Here is a 26248-nt window from a genome sequence, read left to right on the forward strand (position 1 = left end):
CAAAGTAAGAAGGTTAGAACCAGAGAAGCGAAACAGTGTGGCCCAGTGGAAAGAGCACAGGCGTGGGTGTCAGAGGTCATGGGTTGTAATCCTGGCTCCGTGACTTGTCAGCTCTGTGACTTTGGGCTAGTCACTTACCTTCTCTGTGCCTCAGTTACCTCATCTGTAGAATGGGGATCAAGACTGGGAGCCCCACGAGGGACGATCTGATCATTTTGTATTCCCTCCAGCACTTAGAACAGTATTTCGCACATAGTAAGAGCTTAACAAATACTATCATTATTATTATCATCTCCTCTGCTTCCAGAACATCTCCATATGAACGTCCCCCAGCCCTTCAAGCGTATCACGTCCCCTCAATCCCCAGATGTCCAGTCCCAGCCCTGACCGCCAGACCCCAGGAGACCCCAAAGGCAGGCCCTCTGCCCCTGAAGCTGTCCCTGTCCCCAAGTTTAAAAGGTTGGGACTTTGACCTCGAATAAGCTAGGAGTGGGTAGGGCAGAAGGCTGGGATGGAGCTCAGGGGAGGTGAAAGGGAAAGGGTCGCTCTGGGTGGCTCTTCTAGCGGGCCCTGCCCCATAGGGGTAAGTCATCTGTGGGCGGGGATCGTCTCTCTTTATTGCCGTATTGTACTTTCCAAGCGTTTAGTCCAGTGCTCTGCACACAGTTGAATGAATGAAAAGGGGGAGGTGGGACGGGGGGGGGGGGAGCGATGGGAGGGTCTTCGGGCCAAAGAGGGAGGAACTCGTCTGCGGTCCCGCCCCTTCCAGCTGGTGGATAAACGGGCAGGCCTGCGGCGGCTGGAGCTGCTGCTCGGAGCTGGGCCGTCCTCAGCTGGAGCAGCTGGGGCCGGTGGTGCTGTCCTTGTCGTCGCCGCCCTGTCGCGATGCTGCCGGAGCGGACCCTGCGGCTGCAGTACGGGAGCCGCATCGAGGCGGTCTGCGTGCTGGGCACGCAGCTGTGCACCGATGTCTTCAGGTCAGGACCCCTGCCTTCCCTTTACCCCCCAACCCCCGGGCATCTCAACCCTTCCCCTGACCCCTGCCTCCCGCACCCCGAGCTCTCCCTCCCCTGCACCCCGACTCCTACTCCCTGAAATCTCCCTCCCCTGCACCCCGACTCCTGCACTCCAGGCCTCTTCCTCTCCTTCACTCCAGGGTTCTTCCTCTCCTGCACCCCTGGGCTCTTCCTCTCCTACCCCCCACTTCCTGCGCCCCAAGCTCTCCCTCTCCTGCCCACTGACTCCTTCACCCTCGGGGCTCTTCCTCTCGCACCCCTGGTCTCTCACTCCCCTGCCCCTCGACTCCTGCACCCCGAAATCTCCGTCCCCTGCACCCATGGGCTCTCCCTCCCCTGCCCCCTGATTCCTTCACCCCGGGGCTCTTCCTCCCCTGCCCCCTAACTCTTGCACCCCTGGATCACCCTCTCCTGCCCACCGTCTCCTGCACCCGCTGTTCTCCCTCCCCTGCAACTCCTGCACACCCTGGCCTCTCCCTCCCTTGCCTCCCCACCTACTTTCCCTGTTCTTCCCCATGCCCGGCAGCTCCTTTTCCTCCATCACCCCTTCCTCCCTCATCCCTCCTTCCCTTCCCTGGGTTCCCCCTAATCTTTCTGAGTTGTCATCACCCTTCCCTGCTGCTTCTTCTCAGTCACCTGAGCCACTGCCCTCCTGCCAACCACCCCCTGCTCCTTGGGGCTCGGGGACAGCTGTGGTCCAGCTTCCCCCAGCCCTCTCTGCCACAACCGATGTGTCTGCTCCTCTTGCGCCTCTGGTCCCACCGTTGCCCCGCCAAGAGCTGGACCTTAGAAAATGCCCTTAGAGGTGGAGGTGCTGTTCCCCAGCGCAGGTGGGCAGTTATCAAGGGGTGAGATTCGGTCCTGAGAAAGCTCTGCTCTTAGTCCCCGAGTGTGTCGTGTTTCTGGTCTTTGTGTTCTGATATTGGCTATCTGATCCTGGGGTCTGACCAAGGGACCCTTGTCCGGGAATACCTTCCCTGAACTTCAGCCCAGTTGGTTACCATACTTGTCCCTGGGCCTCTGACCCTCTGGCTTGGGACAGGGTGCCGAGGGATCACCAGACTCACCGATGCCCCGCTCCCGGGCCCTGATCCGGCCAGCCGTGCAGAAAGTATTTGGTCCCCTCCCTGTCTGCCTCTGGGCCAAGAGCTGTAAGGTAAGCACTGACTATTGCCCAGAGATTAGGCCTCGAAGCTACCACCGCATGCCAGCTGCTCCTCCTGCTCATGTTTAGTGAGCTTGTAAACTTTGCTTCTCCAAGGGAGTGTTGTGTGACTCTGGGCAAGTCGCTCAACCGCTCTATACTTTTAGTGCCTTGCAAAAGGCATTTCTTTTCAAACACTCACTAGCCCAGGTCCCTCCACTACTCTTCCTAAACCCGCTCTTGCACTTGACACTTCCCCTAATTCTCTGCTCTTTCCTGCCTGCACCCCATCTTCCACCTTGGAACTTCCCTCGTCTCTGCCTGTCCATCTCATGGTTAGGATAATAATAATTGTGGCACTTGCTAAGTGCTTACTATGTGTCGGGCATCGTACTAAGAGTTGTGGTGGTTACAAGTAAATCGGGTTGGACACAGTCCCTGTCCCACATGGGGCTCACAGTCTTAATCCCCATTTTACAGATGAGGTAACTGAGACCCAGTGAAGTGACTTGCCCAAACTTACACAGCAGACAGGTAACAAAGCCGGAATTAGAACTCAGATCCTTCTGACTCCCAAGCCTATACTCGATCCACTAGGCCATGCTGCTATTCCAGAGGAGAGTAGTGCTTTATTTAAGATGATGGATGACCTTACAATAAGCCCCCACCTGCAGATGCTGCCTCAGCTCCTCCCCAAAGTCTGGGCAGTAGGAGGTGGTGGAGGGAAGGTCCGAGGAGAAAAGACATGCCTTGAGAACAGTCATCTTCCTGAAGATGGATTTAGTCTTTCAAGTAGCTTGTCTGTCATGAACCAGTCTAATCCCATAAGCCTCTGCTGTCACTGAATACTCTTGTTTATAGCTGTGCATATCTTGTGTCATCTTGAATCCTCATGAGAAGCCAGGCTGGGGAGTCAGGGGTTGAGGGAGGTAGGAGGGCAGGGTGAGAGAAGGATCCTAGTACAGGCCACCTGCTGCCTCGATTCTCCCTCAGGGCAGAGGCTCCTCCTTCTCCCCTTCTCCCCACTGAGTGCCTGAGGCACTTGCCACCACCAGATCTTAGAGGGTGACCCCCTCAACCAGGAGAAGATAACTTGGGGGGGAATGTTTTGGTCGGATGAGGGGGTGATCCCCACTGCCTCTGGGGAGAACTTTCCTTTCTGTTGGGCAGAAGCAGGAGCAGTTCTCTTCGCCTTCTCCTCTAGTTTTCCCCAAGGTAGGGCCTGAAGGCAGAGTGAGAACACCAAGTGGTTTTCTGGGATGGGGATGACACATGCACCTGGGAGAAAGAGCCCTGGGCATCTTGGCCACAGGAGGGAGAGGGGAAAACAAGGCAGGACCTGACAGGAAAGCAGTCCCTGAAGAAACTGTCCTGTTATTGGTTAGCCCCAGGTGGGTGGATGGATGGATGGCCATCCTTGGCTTCCAGGATGCTAAGTGCTGCCCTGTTACCTTGCCACCAGTGAGGGAGTCTCTGATGCTATATTCATCTCAGCCACCCCGCAGGACCTGGTTGAACCAGACGAAGGTTTTTCTCTTTGTCCAAGTGGACTCACACGGGGAAAGAGGATCGAAGGGGTCAGGAGGGTAAACAAGACGCCATGAGTGTGGGCAAGGGATGTCTACAAAGTGTGTCAGCCTCTCTCACCCCTTCTCTGAGTACTGTTAATGCTGCTGGTGGCCCTGCCCTTCCCTCCAGTAGACACCCAAGGGGCTCTCCCACAGTATCCACCAGGACCCGAGCTAATTCTCATGCATGTACTCTTTCCCAGTGCTTAGTACAGGGTTTTTGCACCCCATAAGTGCTTTAACAAATATTATTATTAATACTGGTACCATTATCTCCCCCTCTAGACTGTAAGTCCCTTGTGGGCAGTGAACATGTTTACCAACTCTACTGTTCTCTCATAAGGGTTTAGTACAATACTCTGCTCAGAGTAGGTGCTTGATAAATACCACTGATTGACAAACCAAGCTTCAGAGCTGATGGAACCCCCCAAAATCCCCTTTATCCATTCCCTTAGCTTCCAGGCCTGACTGCCCATCCTAGAGACATAGCACTCCTCCCTCCCATCCAGAAGACTTCACAATCCCATTTGGTCTTGCTGTCCAACAGCTGGAAACCTTAGGGAGGTTCTTTACTGCATCTATCTTAAATCCCTCCTATGGCAGTTCTGGCCCATTTGCTACCCGTACCCTCCCCAGCTTGACCCCCGCACATACGCACTCACACGGAGATCTTCATGTCACTGGAAGAGCTCTAGAGGATGAAGGAAGAAGATTTGGCTTAGCGGTGGTACTTTGGTGGTTCTCTCTATTGCGTTGGTTGATCCTCTCCCGGTTTTGTTCTCCCTCATCCCCAGTAGAGGCTCCCGCCTGAGATGGCGGTGCCTCGTCTTTGTCTCCCTCAGTGCAAATCGCCTTTGTCTGGACTTGTCCTCCATCCCTTCCATCAGAGTGGGTAGTGTAGGAAGACATCCGATGCTATATGCATTTTAACTGGCCCCCATTCTCTCACGTGGAAAGAGTTTTGTTTTCAGCTTTTGTTATTTGACTTCTCTCCAGGACGCTTGTACTCTCCCCATTCTTTAATGAACGGCCTTTGCCTGGAGTCAGGGTCACCACTTCAGTTCCCAGGTAGCCACTCTGGGAGATGACACCATCCCCCTCCCCTCAAAAGTGATCTTTTTTGTTTTGGGTGGAGCAGCTCGGGCCCTTGGGATCTGCACCTGACTCACTTTTGAGTTTTTGAGGTCAGGTGACTTTCCTCTGCCTGTTCATCCACCTGTGAAATGGTCTAAATTCAATCATTCAATTGTATTTATTGAATGCTTATTGTGTGTTAAGTACTATACTAAGACTGATTTCCACCACTCCCTCCCTCCTTCCCGATCCCTTTGAAGTCAAAGAGAACTTCTGGGGAGAGGAAGCCCATGAGAACTTTGACCCCATGGAGGTGCTGCTTTCCCCAATAGCTCCGAGTGCCAGGAGACCAATCCGCTCACTCCTCCATTAATTCAATCGTATTTATTGAGTGCTTCCTGTGTGCAGGGCACTGTTCTCTGTACAATATAACAATAAACATAAACATTCCCTGCCCACAACGAGCTTAACAATAATAATAATAATAATGTTGTTATTTGTTAAGAGCTTACTATGTGCAGAGCACTGTTCTAAAAGCTGGGGTAGATATAGGGTAATCAGGTTGTCCCACGTAATCCCCATTTTACAGATGAGGTAAGTGAGGCACCGAGAAGTGAAGTGACTTGCCCACAGTCACACAGCGGACAAGTGGCAGAGCCGAGATTCGAACCCATGACCTCTGACTCCCAAGCCCGGGCTCTTTCCACTGAGCCATGCTGCTTCTCTAACTCTAGAGGGAATAATTATTATGGCACTTGTTAAGTGCATACTATGTGTCAAGCACTGTTCTGGGAACTGGGGTAAATATTAATCAGGTTGGACACAATCCCTGTCCCACATGGGGTTCAGACTCTTATCCCCATTTTCCAGGTGAGGTAACTGAGGAACAGAGAAGTTAAGTGACTTGCCAAAGGTCACCCAGTAGATATGTGGTGAAGCTGGAATTAGAACCCAGGCCCTTCTGACTCCTAGGCCCGTGCAGTATCCACTAGGCCATGCTGCTTCTCTGTGTTGGGTTAGTTCACCCTGCCCCGGCTGGAGTAGCTGGAAGAGGAAGAAACAGCACCTGGGGGAAGATTAGGTAGGGAGAGAAGAAAGGGGATACACAAGACCTTGAGCACTCCTATCCTGGGCCAGACTCACCACCCACGCTTCCAACAGGGAACCCCTGGCCAACAGTTTGGAGGAAGCTGGAATTGAAGGGTACTTCTGGGGAAGGAAACCAGGACCAAGAAGATGTTGGTATGTTAAATGACACTCCCAATTAGTATGGATCTGGTTTGAGTCCACTCTTTAGGACTTTGACAGAGGCCGCAGCCAAAGGTATACCAGTTTCTGTGCTGGTCTCTGGCCCAGTGAGGATCTGCTAAAATGATCCAGCAGGGACAAACTCCCAAGCTGCTCACATTGCCCCTATAAATCACCCAAATGCCTGGACATGTTCAACCTTCCAGGACCCTGGTTGGAGGTGTTCCCAGGGGCAGGCGAGGAGTGGCTGAGCCAGATCCCATGGGGGGACGAGGTTACCACAAAGGGCCTGGGGCCTTTGCCAAGAAAGTGCCAATCTCTTTGCCATCCCAGTGGACAGCTGTGTGTTGCTCCTCTCCTTCCTTGGGCCAAGGTTGGGCAATGAGTAGGGGGAGGACTCAAGCCCCAAACTTGGTAATGAGCCAACCAGGGCACCAGACCCTGACCTGCTCCTTCCTGCCTGGTTCTCTTGTCCCAGAAGCTCCCAGACCCCATGGGACTATGAGGGGCAGTCTTCTAGCCTGCCAGGGTCTGTGGATGGCTGGGTTGGAAAGCTGATAGGACCCACTGAGTAGGGTGGGTCATAGAAGGATTAGTCTTCTTGGTTTCTCTCCAACTCTGATTTCTCAGGAGATGTAGTCAGGAGGATGGGGACTACTTGCTTAACTCCAGTGTTCTTGTTCTCCTTATCCCCCTGCCAGAGGGGACAGTGAGGGATAGTCAATTTGACAAACCAAGACCCTGTGGGGAGAATCAGAGAGGAGAATTTAATTGGAAGTGAGAAGGCATCTCTGCATTTGGAAAGGCTCATCTAGTCCAGCTCCCTGCGTCTGGGCAGGTGACATCCTAAACCCTCCAGGATTGCTCTTAACCTGAACTATCTGTCTTACCCTGCTATAGCATAAGCTCCTGAGGGCAAGGATCATGTTTACTAACTCTAGTGCACTCCCCCAAGGGCTTCGCACAGTGCTGTGCACGCAGAAGGACTCATTAAATACCACTGATAGGGAGGGTTCAAGATGTTCAGGGAAAGTATCATCCCTATTCCATATAGGGAATTCTCCTTGGAGGAAATATCCCCCCACTGCAGACCTTGTATCCTTATTCCAACTTCTTTGTCCCTATTGATCAACGGTTCCATCTGTATGAGGTTGAAAAGAGCAAGAAGCTGGGATCCAGGAGTCCTGGGTCCAGTTAGTCATATTTGAGAACTTTCTGTGTGCAGAACACTGTACTAAACACTTACAGTACATTATTATTATTATATTTGTAAAGCACTTACTATGTCCCAAGCACTGTTCTAAGCACTGGGGTAAATACAAGGTAGTCAGGTTGTCCCATGTTGAGCTCACAGTCTCAATCCCCATTTTACAGATGAGGGAACTGAGGCCCAAAGAAGTGAAACGACTTGACCAAGGTCACACAGCAGGCAAGTGGTGGAGCTGGCATTAGAACCCACATCCTCTGACTCCCAAGCCCATGCTCTTGCCTCTAGTCCACACTGCTGCTCTACCAATACAGGTGATAAGCATGATCTCTGCCCTCAAGGACCTTATAGTCTAATGAGCTATAAAGTCAATTAATGAGCTTAAAGTCAATTAATCAATTACCAATAGGGGAAGCTGTGGAGTATGAACATTAAATACATTACATGCTGGGTGTGAGAGAGTATCCAAGTACTTCCACTGTTCATTGTGTCTTTTCGCACTCCTCTGAACACACCCCATCCATTCTCTGCCTCACAGGGGTCTGTAAGGCTGGTTGAGTTAATGCAAATGGAACTGGCAAAGAATAACAATGTTCCAGTATCTCCCTGCTTCCCCTTACTGCTTAACTTACTTACCTCTCCTCCTTCCTCACCACCTTCCGTTCTTTCTTCTATTCCTCATTTCTCTAGTCTGTTGAGAGCATGGGGTTCTCTATTAAGATGTTGCTTTGCGATCCATCAGCGTTGGTATTTATTGAGCACTTGCCATGTGCCAAGCGCTGCACTAAGCGTTTGGGGAGAGTTCAGTATAACAGAGTTGGTAAAACTGTTCCCTTCCGACAAGGACCTTGCAGTCTAGAGGTGGGAGAAAGAGACATTAAAATAAAGATTAAGATCCCTGATTTGAGGCCCCATTGGTTGGAGGAGATTTTGAAGGGACAGTGGTGGAAGTCTGTGTTTGAGCCCTGGGCCAAATTTAGCATCCCATGGACAATGGGTCCTTTTGAGGAATTTTGTGCCCCTTTTGGAGCACAAAGCTCACCATCCTTAAAGGGTGAGAATCAAACCTTAGCCAGCAAATTGAAAAAGATAGACTCTTTCTCTCCCTGTGCCTGACTACTACCTGGAAAGTGAAGGCCAGACTGACTAGGAATAAAACACAGGTTTTCCCATGTCTGCAAGGCTGGGCTAAGTGAAAACCAGCTATTTAACAACACCCTTGCTCTAACTTGTTCCAGAACTGATGTATCCTGGGGTAATGATGCTTTCCACAGGGTGAGGAACTAGTGGAAACCCTAAGGGGAACATCACAGGAAGAACTATTTGAGGCATCTTTAGAGTCATATATGACTCCAGTAGGGAGCAGGAAACCTATACAAAAGGGAACAGGACACCCAACACATGCTAGAACTCATGCATTTATTAATCTGTAAGGAAACCGAATCTGTCTGCAACCCTGCGTCCTCTGCTACGGGTGGGCTGGGCATGTTGTTAGCAACAGCTAAGGCCGGGCAGCTATGTGGGCCTTGGCCAGCGGTCTGGAGCCAGGAGGCTGTCTGGGAGGTTTCCGTGGAAGGAGTTGTCCACACCTCCAACACCTGAGCCCCCTTCTAAGCCAGAAGGGGGTGGGGGGGAAGGCTGTGGCAAGTTGTGGCATTCCACAAAGGCTTTGGAAACCACTGGCTAAGGAGCTAAAACCCAGACAGGAGTACACCAAAGTCGGGAATTCTAATACTAAACAGTCACTGACATTTATTGAGCATTTAGTGTGTGCCAACTGCAGAGCACTGTTCTGAGCTCTTGGAAGAATGCAATAGAGTTGGGAGATCTGATCCCTGCTTATGGTCAAGCTGGGAGGATGGATATTAAAATACACTTCAGGTAGGAGAAGGAACTGAGTATATGTGTTCCACAGTGTTTAGAGGGTACAGATTTAAATGCACAAGTGACAAAGAAAGGGAGAATAAGGTGGGGTGATGAGCAGTTAATTAGGGAAGACTTCCCAGTGAAATGAGATTTTTTGTGAGGCTTTGAAGATGGAGAAATTGGTAGACTGTTGAGGCAGGAGGGAGGACATGGGCAAGGAGTTAACAGTGTGAGAGGGTGAATAGGTTGGGGTTAGAGGAGCTGTCTTGTCCCAGCCCATTGCCGGACAAAGTCACTCCTAACCATATAAATGATTGTGCACTGTGCCCTGCCCTTGTTGACCAATTTCCCTCCCATCCCCACTCCCACCCATCAGAAGAACCTGGGTTCATTCATTCCATCATTCAATCGTATTTACTGAGCACTTACTGTGTGCAGAGCACTGTACTAAGCACTTGGAAAGTACAAGTCAGCAACAAATAGGGACAATCCCTACCCAAAAGTGGGCTCGCAGTCTAGAAGGAAGGAGGCAGACATCAAAACAAGTAAACAGGCATCAATATAAATAAATAGAATTATAGATATATATACATAAATAAATAGAATAATAAATATGTAAATGGGGCAGGGGTGGGGGTAGAGCAGAGGGAGGGAGTCGGGGCGATGGGGAGGGGAGGAGGAGCAGAGGAAAAGGGGGGGCTTAGTCTGGAAAGTAATCCCAGTTCCACCACTTTGGTAAATCCATTTAACTTCTCTGTGCTTCAGTGACCTCATCTGTAAAATGGGGATTAAGACTGTGAGCCACATGTAGGACATGTGTCCAGCCTGATTGCCTTGTATCTACCCCAGCACACAGAATAGTGCTTGACACATAGTAAGTGCTTAACAAATACCCTTATTATTTTTGTTATTATTATTATTATCATGCTCGTGATGGGACCCACCCCAACCCCAGATCCTCCCTCAGTGCCCACAGGCCAGTTCTGAGGTGGGAACCACCAGCCTCCAGCCCCCTTCCCTTGAGTCCCAGCCAACCTGAATGGCCACTGTCTACCCCAGACCTTTGGGATTGTCCTCTGGTGAGCTGGACAGATGCCCTGACCTGCAGCATTGCTAGCAGCTTGGCCCCCCACCACCCACCCTAATGCAGTTTTGCTGCCATGAGGTAGGAGAGCGGAGAGGAGAAATCTCCCAGTGTGAAGGAGGAGGAAGAGGCTCCTGAGACAAACTCAGGCTGGTGTTCACAGAGCTCGTCTCTAGACTGTAAGCTCGTTGTGGGCAGGGAATGTGTCTGTTCATTGTTATACTGTACTCTCCCAGGAGCTTAAAGAAGCATCATGGCGTAGTGGTTAAGGGCACAGGCCTGGGAATCAGAAGGTCATGGGTTCTAGTACCAACTCTGCCTCTTGTCTGCTGTGACCTTGGGCAAGTCACTTCACTTCTCTGGGCCTCAGTTACCTCATCTGTAAAATGGGGATCGAGACTGTGAGCCCCACATGGGACCGGGCTGTGTCCAACCCCATTTGCTTGTATCCACCCCAGCACTTAGTATAGTGCCTGGTACATAATAAGCGTTTAACAAATACCACACTTATCATCATCATTATTATTATTTAGTACAGTGGCACACAGAGCTCAAAAAGTACAATTGAATGAGTGAAATGCTTCCAACATGTGGCATCAGAGATTGTATTTTCAAGACACAGAAACTCCTTGTGTTTTGCGGGCTACAGTCTGGGCAGGTGATCTGGCACCAGACCATCCCCAGGAGACTGTTGCTTCTTGCCTGACCTTGGCCTGCTCCTCCACAGGTCTGGTTGCGAGGGAGCAAGTGCCAATAGGGGGCTGGCAGCTTCTCTGGCCTGAGAGGTCAATAAATGGTACTTACTGAGCACCTACTGTATGCCACACACTGTACTAAGTACCTGGGAGAGTCCAATAGAGTAAGTAGACACAATCCTTGCCCTCAGAAAGCTGACAATCCAGCAGATACTAATGAGCAACTGGTTTCAAGAGGCCAGAGAGGAAGCTGTGGGCAGCAAACTGGACATGGACAGGCACTGTCTTGGACACTTTTCCCACCCCTGCCTCCTTCCGTGCTCCTTAGCCGCATCAGTCTTAGAGGTAATAAGAGTACTTATAATGATAATTGTGGTATTAAGTGCCTACTATGAGCCAAACACTTTACTAAGTGCTGGAGTAGATATAAGCTAATCAGGTCAGACATAGTCCCTGTCCCTGGGGCCCACAGTCTAAAGGGAAGGAGAGAACAGGTATTTGATCCCCACTGAACAGATGAGGAAACTGAGGTAGAGAGCAACTAAGTGACTGTCACAAGATCATACAGTAAGTAAGTAGTGGAGCTGGAATTAGAACCAGGTCCTCTGACTCCGACACCCAGACTATTTCCATTGGACCATAGGACTTCCTCAAGTATTGAGACTAAATCTGTTGTAGAAAAGCAGTGTCACTTAGTGAATAGAGCACGGACCTGGGAATCAGAAGGACCTGGATCTGCCACGTGTCTGCTGTGTGACCTTGGGCAAGTCACTTCACTTATCTGGGCCTCAGTTATGTCATCTGTGAAATGGGGATTAAGAAGGTGAGCCCCATGTGGGACAGGGACTATGTCCCACTTGATTAATTCATATCTAACACTGCTTGGATAAGTGCTCTGTACCTAGTAAGCACTTAATAAATACAGTTGAATGAATGAATCATTAAGTGCTTTACAAATACTGTTGTTATTATTAATATTATTAAGTAACTTATGCTCAGCAACGGTCTTACTTTAGACTATAAGCTCGCTGTGGATAGGGAATGTGTCTGCTAACTCTGGTATTGTACTTTCCCAAACACAAAGTAGAGTGCTCTGCACATAATAAGTGCTCAATATATATAACTAATTATTTCCTGACACTTTCCCTCCACCCTTCCTTTCCTCTGACTTCTTTCATCCTGGTTCTCATGTTTCCGACATGGAGCATTTTCCCCAAATCCAGTGCTCTGAGCCTCAAGGTGAGAAGCTCCAGACCCTCAGATTGGCCTCTTTCTCTTCTAGCCCAAAAGATGCTGGAGGAGAGAGAATCCTCCAGGGGCTTTGAGGTGCTGAGCTCCAAGTACTGAATGACAAAAGGATCTTCCTGGGTCTAAGGTTTCAGCCCTTGATTCCAGAGAATGGCTCCTAGTTAATGACTCTCATTATTCCCGAGCCCAGATGGCCTGAGCGGGTTCTATTCCCTCACACCAAACAAAAAGGCAACAACAGCAACCGCCAACAGGATGAATGTAGCTCTTTGTGCTGCTGGTTCCTGGAATGGCTGTTTTGCTACTTGGAGCCAGATTTGATCTCGGGTTGCCGGGGAGGGGAGTTAATGGGGAGTTGGGGTTGGGACTCTTTTCTTAGCTGTTGTGTTAACTCCTTGGGACTGGCAGGAACCAAGAAGTGGGGAATGTCCTCCTCCCTGGGCCTCCATCTTTCTCAAATGTCAGAGGAAGGAATAATAATATTAATGATGGCATTTGTTAAGCGCTTACTATGTGCCAAGGACTGTTCTAAGCGCTGGGGTAGATACAAGGTAATCAGGTTGTCCCATGTGGGGCTCACAGTCTTAATCCCCATTTTACAGATGAGGTAACTGAGGCACAGAGAAATTAAGTGACTTGCACTTAGCTGATAAGTGCACACAGCTGATAAGTGGCAGAGCTGGGATTAGAACCCAGGGCTTCTGACTCCCAAGCCCATGTTCTTTCCACTAAGCCATGCTGCTTTTAACAAATACCATTAAAATGGAAGGCTGTGTCAGGCAGAGGAAGAGCTCCTGCCTGCCCATTCATTCATTCAATAGTATTTATTGAGCGCTTACTATGTGCAGAGCACTGTACTAAGCACTTGGAATGTACAAATCGGTAACAGATAGAGACAGTCCCTGCCCTTTGACGGGCTTACAGTCTAATCGGGGGAGACAGACAAGAACAATAGCAATAAATAGAATCAAGGCGATGAACATCTCATTAAAACAATAGCAATAAATACAGTCCAGGTGATGTACATCTCATTAACAAAATAAATACGGAATTTATGTCCATGGCTTCCTCTCACCACTATTTCTTGACCCAGTGCTTCCCCTCCATTTCCTCTGTTGCAGTGCGGCTCCAGCTGAGGCCCGGACCTTTGGCCTGAAGTACACAGCCGGGGTGCGGGTGGACGTGGTGAAAAATGGGCAGGCGGAAGAGACAACTAGAAATGGCAAACGGCGCTGGGCCATCTCCTCGGACACCACCCTGAGCCTCAGCATGAACCAAGCCAGCGCCGAGGCCAGTGACCATAAGGTACGGCAGCCAAGAAGGGCCACTTCCTTCTCCTCCTAGGCCCCCCGTTCATGCCATGCAAACCTAGTAGCCAGTCCCGACTCACCATAAGCAATCCAAAAGACCGGCCCCCTGCCCCAGTTGTGCTTCAGGATACCCAGTGGACTGGAGACGATACCTGGCACTGCCCAAGGAAGGAACCGCTGCTACTGAGTTCTACCTCAGCCCTGCCCTTAGTCCCACCCCCAGTGGCCTAATCCAAGTAGCTTCCTGGGATTGGAGAAAGGTTCCCTCTAAAATTCTCCCCTCTCTCTCTCTCCCAAAGTGGGAATCATCCAGTGGCCTCCTGAGCAGAGTTTCTTCAACCTGACATTTTCTGAATCCAGTCTTATCTGCTGTTCTAATATAGAGTGATGCTGAGACACCGATGAGGCCCCTCCTTCTCTAAGGAGGCTTTACAAGAAATATGTCATGCCATTCATTCATTCAATCCTATTTATTGAGCACTTACTGTGTGCAGAGCACTGTACTAAGCACTTGGGAGAGTACAATACAACAATAAATAATAAACAGACACATTCCCTGCCCACAATCTTCAACCTCCCTGATTCTAGTTGGCATCCTCTCACCTGAGAATCAGCTCTGCAATAAGGAGAAACTCTCCTCCTCCCTCTGGAGCTCTGCTCAAGAGGAGCCCGAGATGGAGGCTGAGGAAGCCGTGGAGCCCATGAGAGGCTGACTGGGTGACCAGAACCCCTGAGTTTGGCTCCTGGCACTCTTTCTTTCCCACAGCTGAGTGGACGGTGGTCGGGGGAGAGAAGTTCCTTTCCCTCCCTTGGTCTCAGTTTCCCTCTCATACAGAGGAAGAAAGGGATCTACCTATAGAAACGTTGTTGCGAGAACTTATCAAGTCTTCCTTGACAGGCAAGCAGGGTGGCCTAGTGGATAGAGCACAGGCCTGGGAGTCAGACGGACCTAGGTTCTAATCCCAGCTCCGCCACTTGTCTGTTGTGTGACCACGGGCAAGTCACTTAACTTCTGTGCCTCAGTTCCCTCATCTGTAAAACGGAGATTTAAGACTGTGAGCCCCGTGTGGGTCAGGGACTGCAGGACAGGGACTGTGCCCAACCTGATTAGCTTGTAACAATGCTTAACATACAGTAAGCGCTTAACAACTGCCCTCATCATCATTATTATTATTATTATTATTTAGAAGCCAGGTGCTGAGGCTAGCTGATGCTCTTTCTCCCACTTGAGCCTTGATCTGAGCTTAGTGTCTTGGAACATTGAGCCGTCAGGCCTGTAGATTCCTCACCTGGCCCCCGATATTTAGTTTTCCAATGTGAAATCCCACTTTCCCAATCTCCAGTCCCTAAGGAAAGGTCTGAATCTTCAATAGAATCTGACAAGGAGAGCCTCCGGCCTAAATTGGGGTGACCCAGGCTGGGACCGTCCAGCAGGACCATTGCTCAAGTGTCTGGTTTTCTGCCTAATAAGCAGTGTGACCTATTGGAAAGAGTGTGAGCCTGAGAGTCAGAGGATCTGGGTTCTAATCCCCGTTCTTAACATTTAATTCATTAATTCAATTGAATTTATTGAATGCTTACTGTGTGCAGAGCACTCTACTAAACACTTGGAATGTACAATTTGGCAACAGATAGAGAGAATCCCTGCCCAACAACAGGCTCACATTTGGCTTCTGTGTGAGCTTGGGCAAGTCACTTAACTTTCCCGTGCCTCAGATACCTCATCTGTAAAATGGCGCTTAAATTTTCCACCTTCCAACTTAGACTGTGAGCCCCATATGGGACTGGGACTGTGTCCAACCTGATAAACTTGTATCTGCCCCATTGCTTAGACAGTGTTTGACATATATTAAGTGATTAACAAATACCATAAAAAAAACACCCTGCTTACCTAGGCACAGGCCTACTTCAGGCACTACTGGTTCTTCAGAGTTCTCTTTGGGAATTGTTATGGGCAGAAGTAGGTGAGCCCTGCTCAGGGGCACCAGATGACCAGGACAGCTGGCAGTTCTGGGAGGGACTCTTTTCTGCCCTGAGCTGGCCTTTTACTCCCCACCCTTTCCTTTCCTTGCCAGCAAAAAGCAGAAGTTGGAGGAGCTGAAGAATAGCAACTTGGTGGGGAGCTTCAGTGCAACTCTAGAGAAGTAGCAAAACTCATTCAGATACACTAGCAATAGTGTGGGGTAGAGTTTACCCACTGCCAGTACCTGTGGCCTAACCCCTCAATATTCCAGCCCACAGAGGGGGTTTTCCCAGCCCTTCACCCTAGGAAGTACCCATGGGTACAGTCTCTTGAACCACTTTCCCTGGCTCACCCGCGCAAGTGTTCCTGGAATTGTTCCCCAGGTGTAACTGGACACATGACCTACTTTCCCTCTCACTTCTTTCTCTCCCCTCTCCCACTTTGTGCACCCCCAGGTCACTGTCAGCTACTTCGGGGAGGAAGGGAACTTGCCAATCGACCAGGCCGGGGTCTTCCTCACTGCCATCGGTAAGTGCGAGAGGGTTGACCGGGGTTCCTCCCAGGGGGGTCCCCCTCTGGAATTTGCCATCACCAGCTCCAACCTGAAGAGTCCTGCACTAAACATTAGGGTAGATATAAATTAATCAAGTTGGACACCATCCCTCTCCCATTTAGAGCTCACAGTCTTTTACAGATGAGGTAACTGAGACATAGAGGAGTGAAGTGACTTGCCCAAAGTCACACAGCAGACAAATGGGGGAGCTGGGATTAGAACCCAGGTCCTTCTGACTCCCAGGCACGTGCTCTATCCATAAAACCATGCTGCTTCTCAAAGCTGTGGAATTATTCACCTCCTTCTTTAGTTTACTGCCTGTGAGTTTTCATATAGAAAATATTCAGCCTGGATCTGCCTTAATAAATCATCCAGATAATCCAGCCCCTCAAAATACTTTGGCTGAAATTAACTGGATAGGCAGTGTGGCTTAGTGGATTCAGCACGGGTCCGGAAGTCAGAAGGTCATGGATTCTAATCCCAGATCTGCCACATGTCTCCTATGTGACCTTGGGCAAGTCACTTCACTTCTGGGCCTCATTCGTCATGTGTAAAATGGGGATTAAAAGTGACCCTCTGTGGGACAAGGACTGTGCCCAACCTGACTAACCTGTCTCTTCCCCAGCACTTAGGACAGTGCTTGGCACAAAGTAAGCACTTAACAAGTACCATAATTAAATGTATTATTATTATTATTTTTGGAATTATTATATGTTAAGTTCTCATTATGGGGCAAGCGCAGTACTAAATTCTGGAGTAGAAACAAGTTAATCAGATAAGACGGAGTCTGACTTAGTTCAGTGCTTGGCCCAAAGGAAATGCTTAAAAAATATTATTATTACTATGCTGAAATCCCCCCCCGCAGGCTCATATCTGGAGAGTTCCCAGTACCCTACCAATCTCAACTACAGGAGGGAGAGTCAGGCAGAGGTCTATCCATTCCATTCCTAACTCTATGGATACACGACCAGATCAATTGCAGATGAAGGTGGGGCATTCTGAGAGAGACGTGTCCATGGCGTCACTATGGGTCGAAGACAACTCGACGGCATAAAACAAGACCCTGAAATCAACTCTTTTCTTTCCTCCTCCCTCCCCACTCCCTACGGCAACCAAGCAGGGCCAGGTCTAGGTATACCAACTTGGGTGGAAAGGTCATACTTTTCAGTCTTCTGCTTCATGACCCAAGAGGGCCAAGGGTAGGATCCACTGAGGCTCCTGCTTTTGGCCAGAATTGCAGGAGAGAAAAATCCTCAGCTGCTACAGTGGCGGCCACGGCTGCTGCCCCCGAAAAAAGTGGGGGAAGAGGAAGAGGAGGGGTACCGTGATGCATGGCTGCAGTCTCCACTGTAACTAAGCTGGGCTTCCCAGGCCAGCGATTAGAGCTTCTGGCCCCGCCAAAGAAATGTCACCCAGCTGCTGGAAAGCTCAGGTCTGATATGACTCCCAAGGTTAATGATGATGATGTACTTGTTAAGCACTTACTATGTGTCAAGCGTTGTTCTGAACACTGGGATAGATACTGGGGTTGAAGAAGCAGCGTGACTCAGTGGAAAGAGCACGGGCTTGGGAGTCAGAGATCACGGGTTTGAATCCCGGCTCTGCCACTTGTCAGCTGTGTGAATGTGGGCAAGTCTCTTAACTTCTCTGTGCCTCAGTTACCTCATCTGTAAAATGGAGATTAAAACTGTGAGCCTCACGTGGGACAACCTGATTACCCTGTTTCTACCCCAGCACTTAGAACAGTGCTCTGCCCATAGTAAGCGATTAACAATTACCAACATTATTATTATTATAATACAAGCTAATAAGGTTGGACACTGTCCCTATCCCACCTGGGGCTCACATTCTCAATCCCCATTTTACAGATGGGGTAACTGAAACACAGAGAAGTTCAGTGACTTGCCCAAGGTCACAGAGCAGACAAGTGGGAGAGCCAGTATTAGACCTCAGGTCCTTCTGACTCCCAGGCCCATGCTCTATCTCTAATAATAATAATAATTGTGGTATTTGTTAAGCTCCTACTATGTGCCAAGCACTGTACTAAGTGCTGGGGTGGATACAAGGGAATCAGGTTGCAGACACGGTCCCTGTCCCTCTTGAGGCACCCAGTCTAAATCCCTATTTTACAGATGGGGTAACTGAGGCCCAGAGATGTGAAATGACTTGCCCAAGGCCACACAGCAAACAAGTAAGAGAAGCAGCGTGGCGCAGTGGAAAGAACACGGGCTTTGGAGTCAGGGCTCATGAGTTCGAATCCCAGCTCTGCCACTTGTCGGCTGTGTGACTGTGGGCAAGTCACTTAACTTCTCTGTGCCTCAGTTCCCTCATCTGTAAAATGGGGATTAAGACTGTGAGCCCCACGTGGGACAACCTGATTCCCCTGTGTCTACCCCAGCGCTGAGAACAGTGCTCTGCACATAGTAAGTGCTTAACAAATACCAACATTATTATTATTAAGTGGCAGAGCAGGAATTAGAACTCACGACCATCTGACTCCCAGGTCCATGCTCTATCCACTACACCATGCCTATTTCTAGGACATGCTGTTCCCTAGGCCATGCAAGCTACACTGGTCACCAAGCTCAGCTGGCTGGCTTCCCAGCCCAAATACCATGGCACGAGTCCCATCCTCCTAGGATCCGCCGGTGGTTCCACCCTGGTCGCCCGGGGCCTCTGGTTGGTCCTAGTTGGCAGAGGCGAACCAGGCTGGCAGAACTATTTAGCTGGTTTCATACCAGTCCATCTGGTTTTCAGTTGGTTCATCCCCCGGGATGGTAAAGGATGCAGAGCCGGATGCTTCTATTGTGGAATTTTTCTTTTTAACACTTCTGCTCCTGCCCTCAAGTCCAGTGGGTGTTGGGGCAAGAGGGCCTATGTTTACTGGGACTGGGGAGTGGGACACAATGGCTGTGGAACCAAGTGGGGTTGGGGGTCCCAGCATCAACACGCTCTGTAGAGTTCGTAGGTTACCTCAGGATCAGCAGGGAGCTGTCCCACGTTTGTGAGTGCTTTCAGCGTCATCCCAGCTTGGGAGGCAGGGACTTGTCCAGGGGAACAGGCTGGGAAACAGTGGCACCAAGGACCCCCATTGACAGGGTCTGAGGCTCTACCTGCCCCTCACTCTGCCCCATTCATTCATTCAATCGTATTTATTGAGCACTTACTGTGAGCAGAGCATGACACTAAGCACTTGGGAGAGTATAACAATAAACAGGTGCATTCCCTGCCCACAATGAGCTTACAGCCTAGAGAGGGAGACAGACATTAATATAAATAAATGAATTACAAATATGTACATAAGTGCTGTGGGGCTGGAGGGAGGGATGAATAAAGAAAGGAAGTCAAGGCGATGCAGAAGGGAGTGAGAGAAGAGGAAAAGAGGATTTAGTCTAGGAAGGCCTCTTGGAGGAGATGTGCCTTCAGTAAGGCTCCCTTGCTCTGCCCCTCACTCTGCCCACCCCTAGCTTCCAACATTTTTCTCCCCTCTGAGTTCCCAAAAGTCTGTTCACATTAGGCTCTCCTCACCCCAAGTCAGTAAAGATATGATTAGCTGAGGGTAGGATGAGCTGCTAGGAAGAAACAGGGCCCAGACACTCCTTCCCAAGGGAAGCCAGGGGATTGAAAGGTGAGAATTGCTGGCGGGCAAGGCTAAACCTGCCGCCCTCCTGTGGGGCAATCAAGCTGAGCTAACTGCCCTGGGCCATGGGTTGGCCGCCGGGGGCACAGGCCATTTGGCTGGCGACCCCAGGGTGGGAGTACAGACAGTCCCCTGGGATGGAGGTAACAGAGGCAAGGGCGGTGAACAGAACTTCAGAGCCCAGTTCTAGGCTTCACACCCCGTGGCAGGGACATTCTGTTCACACTCACTGCAATCCTAAACAACCATAAATTGTAAGCAAGAAGGGTAATCTCGCAGTTGCCTAGATCTGCTTTCAGGGGGATTTACTGAACATCTACTGGGTGCCGTGCATTGTTCTAAGCCCTTGGAATGGCACAGTAGAAGTAAGTCAGAGTCTCTGACCTTGAAGAGTTTCCAATTTAAGGGGCACCCCCCTGTAGCACGTGAGGCGACCGATGCAATGGTGGTCTGAGCACTTCCCGAATGAGAAGCACTCTGCTAAGTGTTTAGGAGATGATAATTGAAGCAAGACACACATTCCTTCTTTTAATTCTGAGGATGACAGATGTTGTGAAGGGGACCCAGTTTTTACTCCGACTGAGATTCCCAGGCCACATTAGTGCTGGACTTCTTGGATTGGGAGCCCTGGGCAGCAGCTTGGCTTTCTGGAATGACTTTGGGAACGGGAGCTGGGAGATCCGGGTTCTAGTTCCAGTTCTGCCATTGGCCCTCTGAGTGACCTTGAGCAAGTGACTTAATTGTTCTGTGCCTACATTTCCTCATCTGTAAGAGGGGGAGAAGATACCTGTGCTCCCTCTCTCTGAGATTTTGAGCCCCACATGAGGGTCGGGGAATGATCTGATTTTTTGTGTCTACCCTCCACATCTAGCACAGTGCTTGGCCCACAGTAAGTGCTCAGTAAAACCGTAATTAAGGTGTGGGGTGTGCAAACGACATGTGTGAGGCTGTGGTACTTGCTAACTCTGTGGCCCTCAGAGACCAACACAGGAAAGACACTCGCATTGGAATGTGGGATAAGGAGATTTTAGTTATTATTAGTATTAATATTATTAATGCCGGGGTAGGTACAAGTTAAATTAAGACAGAGACAGTTCCTGTCCCACCTGGTCAGGTTAAGTAGGAGGGAGAACAATTACTAAATCCCCATTTTGCAGATGAGGAAAATGAGACCCACAGAAGTGAAATGACTTGCCCAAGATCACATAGCAGGCAAGTGGCAGAGTGGGGATTAGAACCCAAGTCCTCAGACCCCCAGGCCCATGCTCTTTCAACCAGGGCAAGCTGTTAGTCCTCAGTTCCTTCCCTGATCCAGTGAGGGGCCCTGCCTGCTACTGATGCCGGATTGAAGAGGGGTGAAGAGGGAGTGTATGTTGGTTGGAGGCAGGGGGAGGGAATGGCCAAAGCCAGGAGCCTGAGCCAGGCTGGCGCCATCACCCCGCAGGCAGGCTGCCCCGAACACAATCCCCCTGACATTTCCCATTAATCTGCCACTCCACGGCCACCTGACACCTCAGAGATTATTTTGGGTAGCTGAACTGCGGGCACATTCCTCTGGAAAGCATCCCTCTTGGAGGACCAGCTCCAAAGCCAGACTGCCCCTCTTGCTTCCTGGGAGGGAGTTAAGGGGAGGGGTGTCTGAGGGAGAGATGTTTGATGCTGTGGAATCACCCAGCTTCCAGCCCCTGCCCCTCTCCCCAAACCAGTCCCTTCCCAGCTGACCCTGCAGTGGCTCTGTTGGGTCCTGAGGGAAATTAGGCTGGACTAGAAAGAAACTAGGCCAGGAGCAAGTCAGACCTTACTTCTGCAGGGAGCCCTCCCTAGCTGCCCCACCCCCATCACCAGGAGCAGCCAAGAATCAGTCCAGCTACCCTCAGGGAGGGGGCAGGGCTAGCTCCCAGCACCCACAGCCAAGGACACAGGTGCCAGCCGATGAGGTGAGCCCAAAAGATCCCCAGTACGACCTCACTGTACACTGATTCACTCCAGCTCACGCACAAGGTGGCCAAAATCCCTAGAAGACTCGGCAGGCAGAAAGAGAAACCCTGCCTGGTCCGGAGAGGTGCCCCGACCACCGGCCAACCGGTTGATAACACGGCCGTGTGATGGCCGGGAGCCGAGGATTCTCCATCATCACTGTCCCTCTCGGGGTAAACGCTTTCCTCTTTCAATAGGGCTGATGGATCGGGGGTGCCCCCCTCCCATAGACCTCCACCCACCTGGGTTAGTGGTCACCAGGCGATGAACCACTGATACTGTCTGCCTTCCTAAGGGAGGAAAAGGAGGACCCAGTAATCCGGGTCCTTGTTTGTTTTAAGCAATTACTGGGCGTGGGGTGTACATATTGACTGTTAAACTGTGCTGTGACCTTCAGACTGAGGCATAGTATACCGTAGTATGGTATAGTGGATAGAGCACTGGCCTGGAAGTCAGAAGGTTATGGGTTTAAATCCCAGCTCCGCCACTTGTCTGGGCAAGTCACTTCACTTCTCTGTGCCTCAGTTACCTCATCTTAAAATGGGGATTAAGACCGTGAGCCCTATGCGAGACAAGGACTTTATCCAACCTGATTTGCTTGTATCCACCCCAGAACTTAGTATGGTGCCTGACACATAGTAAGCACTTAACAAACACCATAATTATTATTATTTTTATTATTATTATTCTGCATTCTGTATCTAGCAGGATTTTATCCCCATGACAACTCCTCCCTGCCAACCCCTCCCTGCCACCGCCCCCTGCACCCTCCCCCCATGCCCCCATCCCAACACACACACACACAAACACACACACACACACACACACACACACACACATACTACCAACCCACCTCTCAGGGGGGAGAACAAGGGAAGGCCATTTAAGAGCCTCGGTTTAGGGTCTGGGCACTCTCCATTCAGGGTGTGGATTAGCCAGGCTTCTGTCTCTCTTGCCCTCCTGCCAGCATTTGGGCCCTTTCCTTGCTCCCTAGCAGTGTCCTGTGGCCCCTCACTAGGAGAAGGAGCAGGAACAATGGAAAATGAGGAAGGAACAGAGACTCAAATGAGCCCATATCGGTTCTCCAATATGCGATGTCTCCTATATCCCCGGAGCCAGAGGTCAGTGGCTCTGGGGGTCGGGGAGGGAAAGAGGGTGACCCCAGTGGCTCAAACCGTGCATTAGGAAGCCCAGTGGGATTTCCCCTCTAGACAGCTCGTTGTGGGCCAGGAATGTGTCCATTATACTATCGTGTTGTACCCTCCCACGTGATTTTACACCATTATACTATCATGTTGTACTCTCCCACATGGTTATACACTGCTCTGCACACAGTAAGTGCTCAATAAGCATGATTGATTGATTGATTGATTGTAGCCCAGGTTCAATCTGGTCCACGCAGGCTTAGCTCCTGGAAAGTTGGCTGCTGGATCATCTCCAGGCAGGACCGACTCGGTTCAGTAGTCAGTATTGAGTGCTCACTCGGTGCACAGCACTGGGCTCACCAGCATGCAGGAGAGTACACTAGAGCAAGTAGACGCGACTCTGGACCTTGAGTAGTTTACACCCACTGGCCAACTGTGTGTCCCCTGCAGAGATCTCTCTGGACGTGGATGCAGACCGTGATGGCGTAGTGGAGAAGAACAACCCCAGGAAGGTAACAGCCCCCATCTCTACCCCATGTCCTCTGCTCCATATGAATGCTTACCGACCCGGCCGTCCAGAGCAGAGGTGGCCATAATGCTCAGCACCCAGAGAAAAGTGCTCCAGCCCGGGGGAGGGAAGGGATTGTCAGGGGAATAGAAAGGCACAAAAGGAAACGAATGGAGAAAAGGTGAGTTTAGCTAAGCTGAACTCTGTAAATCTATGCAAAGGGTGGCAACAAGTATGAGGATGTGGGCATAAGTGCTATGGAAGGAGAGGTGAATACTTAAGTGCTCAGGGGGTATGGACTTCAGCACATAGTACAGAGCTCTGCTGACAGTAAGTGCTCAATAAATATGATTGACTTCAGTGCAGAGGTGTTGCAGAAGAGAGGAGCTTGGGTGGGGAGATTAAAGGTTAGTCAGAGAAGGCTTCCTGCAGATGTGATTTTAGCAGTACTTTGAAGATGGTGGAGGATGACGGTCTATCAGATATGAAGGATTTATATTGATATCTGCCTCCCCTCTTGAGAATGTAAGCTCGTTGTGGTTGGGGAATGTATCTGTTTATTGTGTGTTTAGTACAATTCTCTGCACACAGTAAGAGTTCAGTAAATATGGTTGAATGAATGAATAAATGATTGAAAGGGGTTGGCTGAGGTCCTGCTCATGAGGAGTCCTCTGAGGTAGCACAGAGAAAGAATCGGGCCAGTTTCTCAAATGGGTAGGGTAGCCCTGGAAGAAGAAGCAGTGTGACTTAGTGGAAAGATGATGGGCCTGCCAGTCAAAGGACCTGGCCTCTTATCCCAGCTCTGCCGCTTATCTGCTGGGTAGCCTTGGCCCAGTCACTTAACTTCTCCATGCTTCTGTTTCTTCATCTGTACAATGGGGATTCAATACCTGTTCTTCCTCTGTGAGCCCCCTCCCTCTTATTTAGGTTGTGAGACCCATGCGGGGCAGGGATTTTGTCCAACCTGGCTATCGTCAATCTACCCCCAAGCTTAGACTGCTTAACCCTCATTACTATTATTATTGATTATATTATAGGGACAATACTAGTTAAGCAGTATACTAAGTACAGTGGTAAGATAGGAGATATTAAAATGTCATTATTATTAAATTACTTATAGGAATAATGATAATAACATGTGAGCTCTGCAGAAGCAGTAACTCAAGGCAGTTGGAGGGGGGGGGTCACCTGACGTAACCACACCAGCCTTGCTGAAAATCCAAGATTAAGTTGCCTCTTCTCTCTCACTTCCCCTTTCTCACTGTGGGCTCCACCCACTCTCCCCACTCCCAGTTTTAGCAGTCAGAACCCCCAGACTCAGGGTTCCAAGTTCTTTGACTACCTACAGCCCCCCGCCCTCTGAGAAGGCAGGCCTTCGGGGCAGGGGCTTTGGGCCTGTTGCCTCACCAGCTTCCCCAGACAGAAACGAGGCCCGGGCTTAGCTCACTCCTCATCTCTGGGTGGTAGAAAGTGCTGTATCCTGAGCAGAAGGCCACTGTCTTCCTTACTGAGGCCAAGAGGGACTAGGCTTCCCCTGCAACAAGAAAGATTTAAGTCAGACGATAAGAAGAACTTTCTGACTTTGGGTTGCGAGACCCAGGAGGGGGTAAACAGAGACCGTTGTGAAACCTCTATAGCTGGAGCTTTTCAAGAGAAGAGGATTCTGCAATCTGCCCGGGTTTTGTTTTTTTTTAAAATAGTAGTATTTGGTAAGCTCTTACTATGTGCCAACCGCTGTTCTGAGCACTGTGGTAGACAAGTTAATTAGATCAGACACAGTCCCTGTCGCACATGGAGTTCACAGTCTAAGTGGGAGGGAAAACAGGTATCTCCATTCTAAAGTTGAGGAAACTGGGGCACTGAGCAGTTAAGGACTTTCCTCAGGTCACTAGACAGACAGCAAGAAACAATCACACTGAAGTCCTGGAATTAAGTTAGGCTCCTATCACTGAATTACTACCCAACTGTACGACGTGGAATACATGAAGAGAATGGAAGACATTAAGATACCCCACCAAGGGTTATACAGTGATCTGAAATTAGAAAACCAAACAGGGAAGTCAGAGTCCATTTCAGGTGGAGGAGGATTAGAACCCGTGTCCTCCTGATTCCCAGGACCGTGCTCTCTCCTCAAAGCCATACTGCTTCTCTGATTCTTCCTGGGCTTTGATTGGGTGAGGTTCTGGGGGCCTTGACAAACCCTAGTCCTCATGAGCCCCTGCCTGCAGTGGGCATTCTTTCTGGGAAGAGTCCACCTGTCACTAGATAGCGCTCAGCGGCGAGGTGGCCCTGCCCTTTAAGAACGATTGCGCGAGCACATGCCCCATCTGTGCATCCAGAAGAAGCTGAAATAGAAACCCACTCTCATAAAGCCAAGATCGGCACGAGAGCATGTGTCATCTTTGCCCAGAGCCAAAGCACGTTAAAGGCACAAACTCAGTTTAAAAAACATTACCTGGCTGTCATCAGAGGAGTGGAGACTGATGGATAGGAAAGGAATCGCAGACTCCAGTTCTATTCCATCATGAACAGGCTATGTGACCTTGAGTTGAACATTTACCTTCTCTGGACCCTTAGAGTTCTGTCTTCACCGAAGGGATGTGGGGAGGAAAGCAGGGTGATGGCTGAAGTCCAATATGGCAGGGGAGAACAGAATGAGGCCAGCAGAGCGGGGACGGGACTGCTACAACAGGGCGGGAGTGGACAATTGCAACTAAGAGACCAAGTTCTCTTTTTACCAAAAGTTTTGAGTGAATCAACTTCCCCAAGGTCACACAGCAAGCAACTGGGTGGAGCCAGGTTTAGAACCCAGGTCCTCTGACTCCCGGGCCCATGCCTTTTCCACATGCTGCTTCTCAGGAACTGATCTTGAGGACGCTTCTGCTCGGAAACCAAGGGCTGCCAATCAGCCATCATCATAGCTATTGAAATGGGGCCAGCGGGGGCCCAGGGGAAGGAATGGGAGGATTTGGGCGGATGTCAGTGAGCATAATGGCCAAGCT

The 26248-nt window shown here is 50.1% G+C and overlaps 1 protein-coding gene across 1 annotated transcript in view; it reads left to right on the plus strand.

The window, feature by feature from the left end:
- Nucleotides 1-885: 885 nt before the first annotated feature.
- The window catches only part of PADI2 (peptidyl arginine deiminase 2), a 51100-nt gene continuing 25737 nt past the window's right edge, over nucleotides 886-26248 (plus strand). Inside the window, exons 1-4 of the mRNA XM_029066310.1 lie at nucleotides 886-977; nucleotides 13272-13455; nucleotides 15879-15951; nucleotides 23189-23250. Coding sequence (XP_028922143.1) covers nucleotides 886-977; nucleotides 13272-13455; nucleotides 15879-15951; nucleotides 23189-23250 — 411 coding nt within the window. The remainder of the gene's footprint in view (nucleotides 978-13271; nucleotides 13456-15878; nucleotides 15952-23188; nucleotides 23251-26248) is intronic.

This window comes from Ornithorhynchus anatinus, chromosome 5, assembly GCF_004115215.2.
Source record: "Ornithorhynchus anatinus isolate Pmale09 chromosome 5, mOrnAna1.pri.v4, whole genome shotgun sequence".
NCBI classification, from domain to species: Eukaryota; Metazoa; Chordata; class Mammalia; order Monotremata; family Ornithorhynchidae; genus Ornithorhynchus; species Ornithorhynchus anatinus.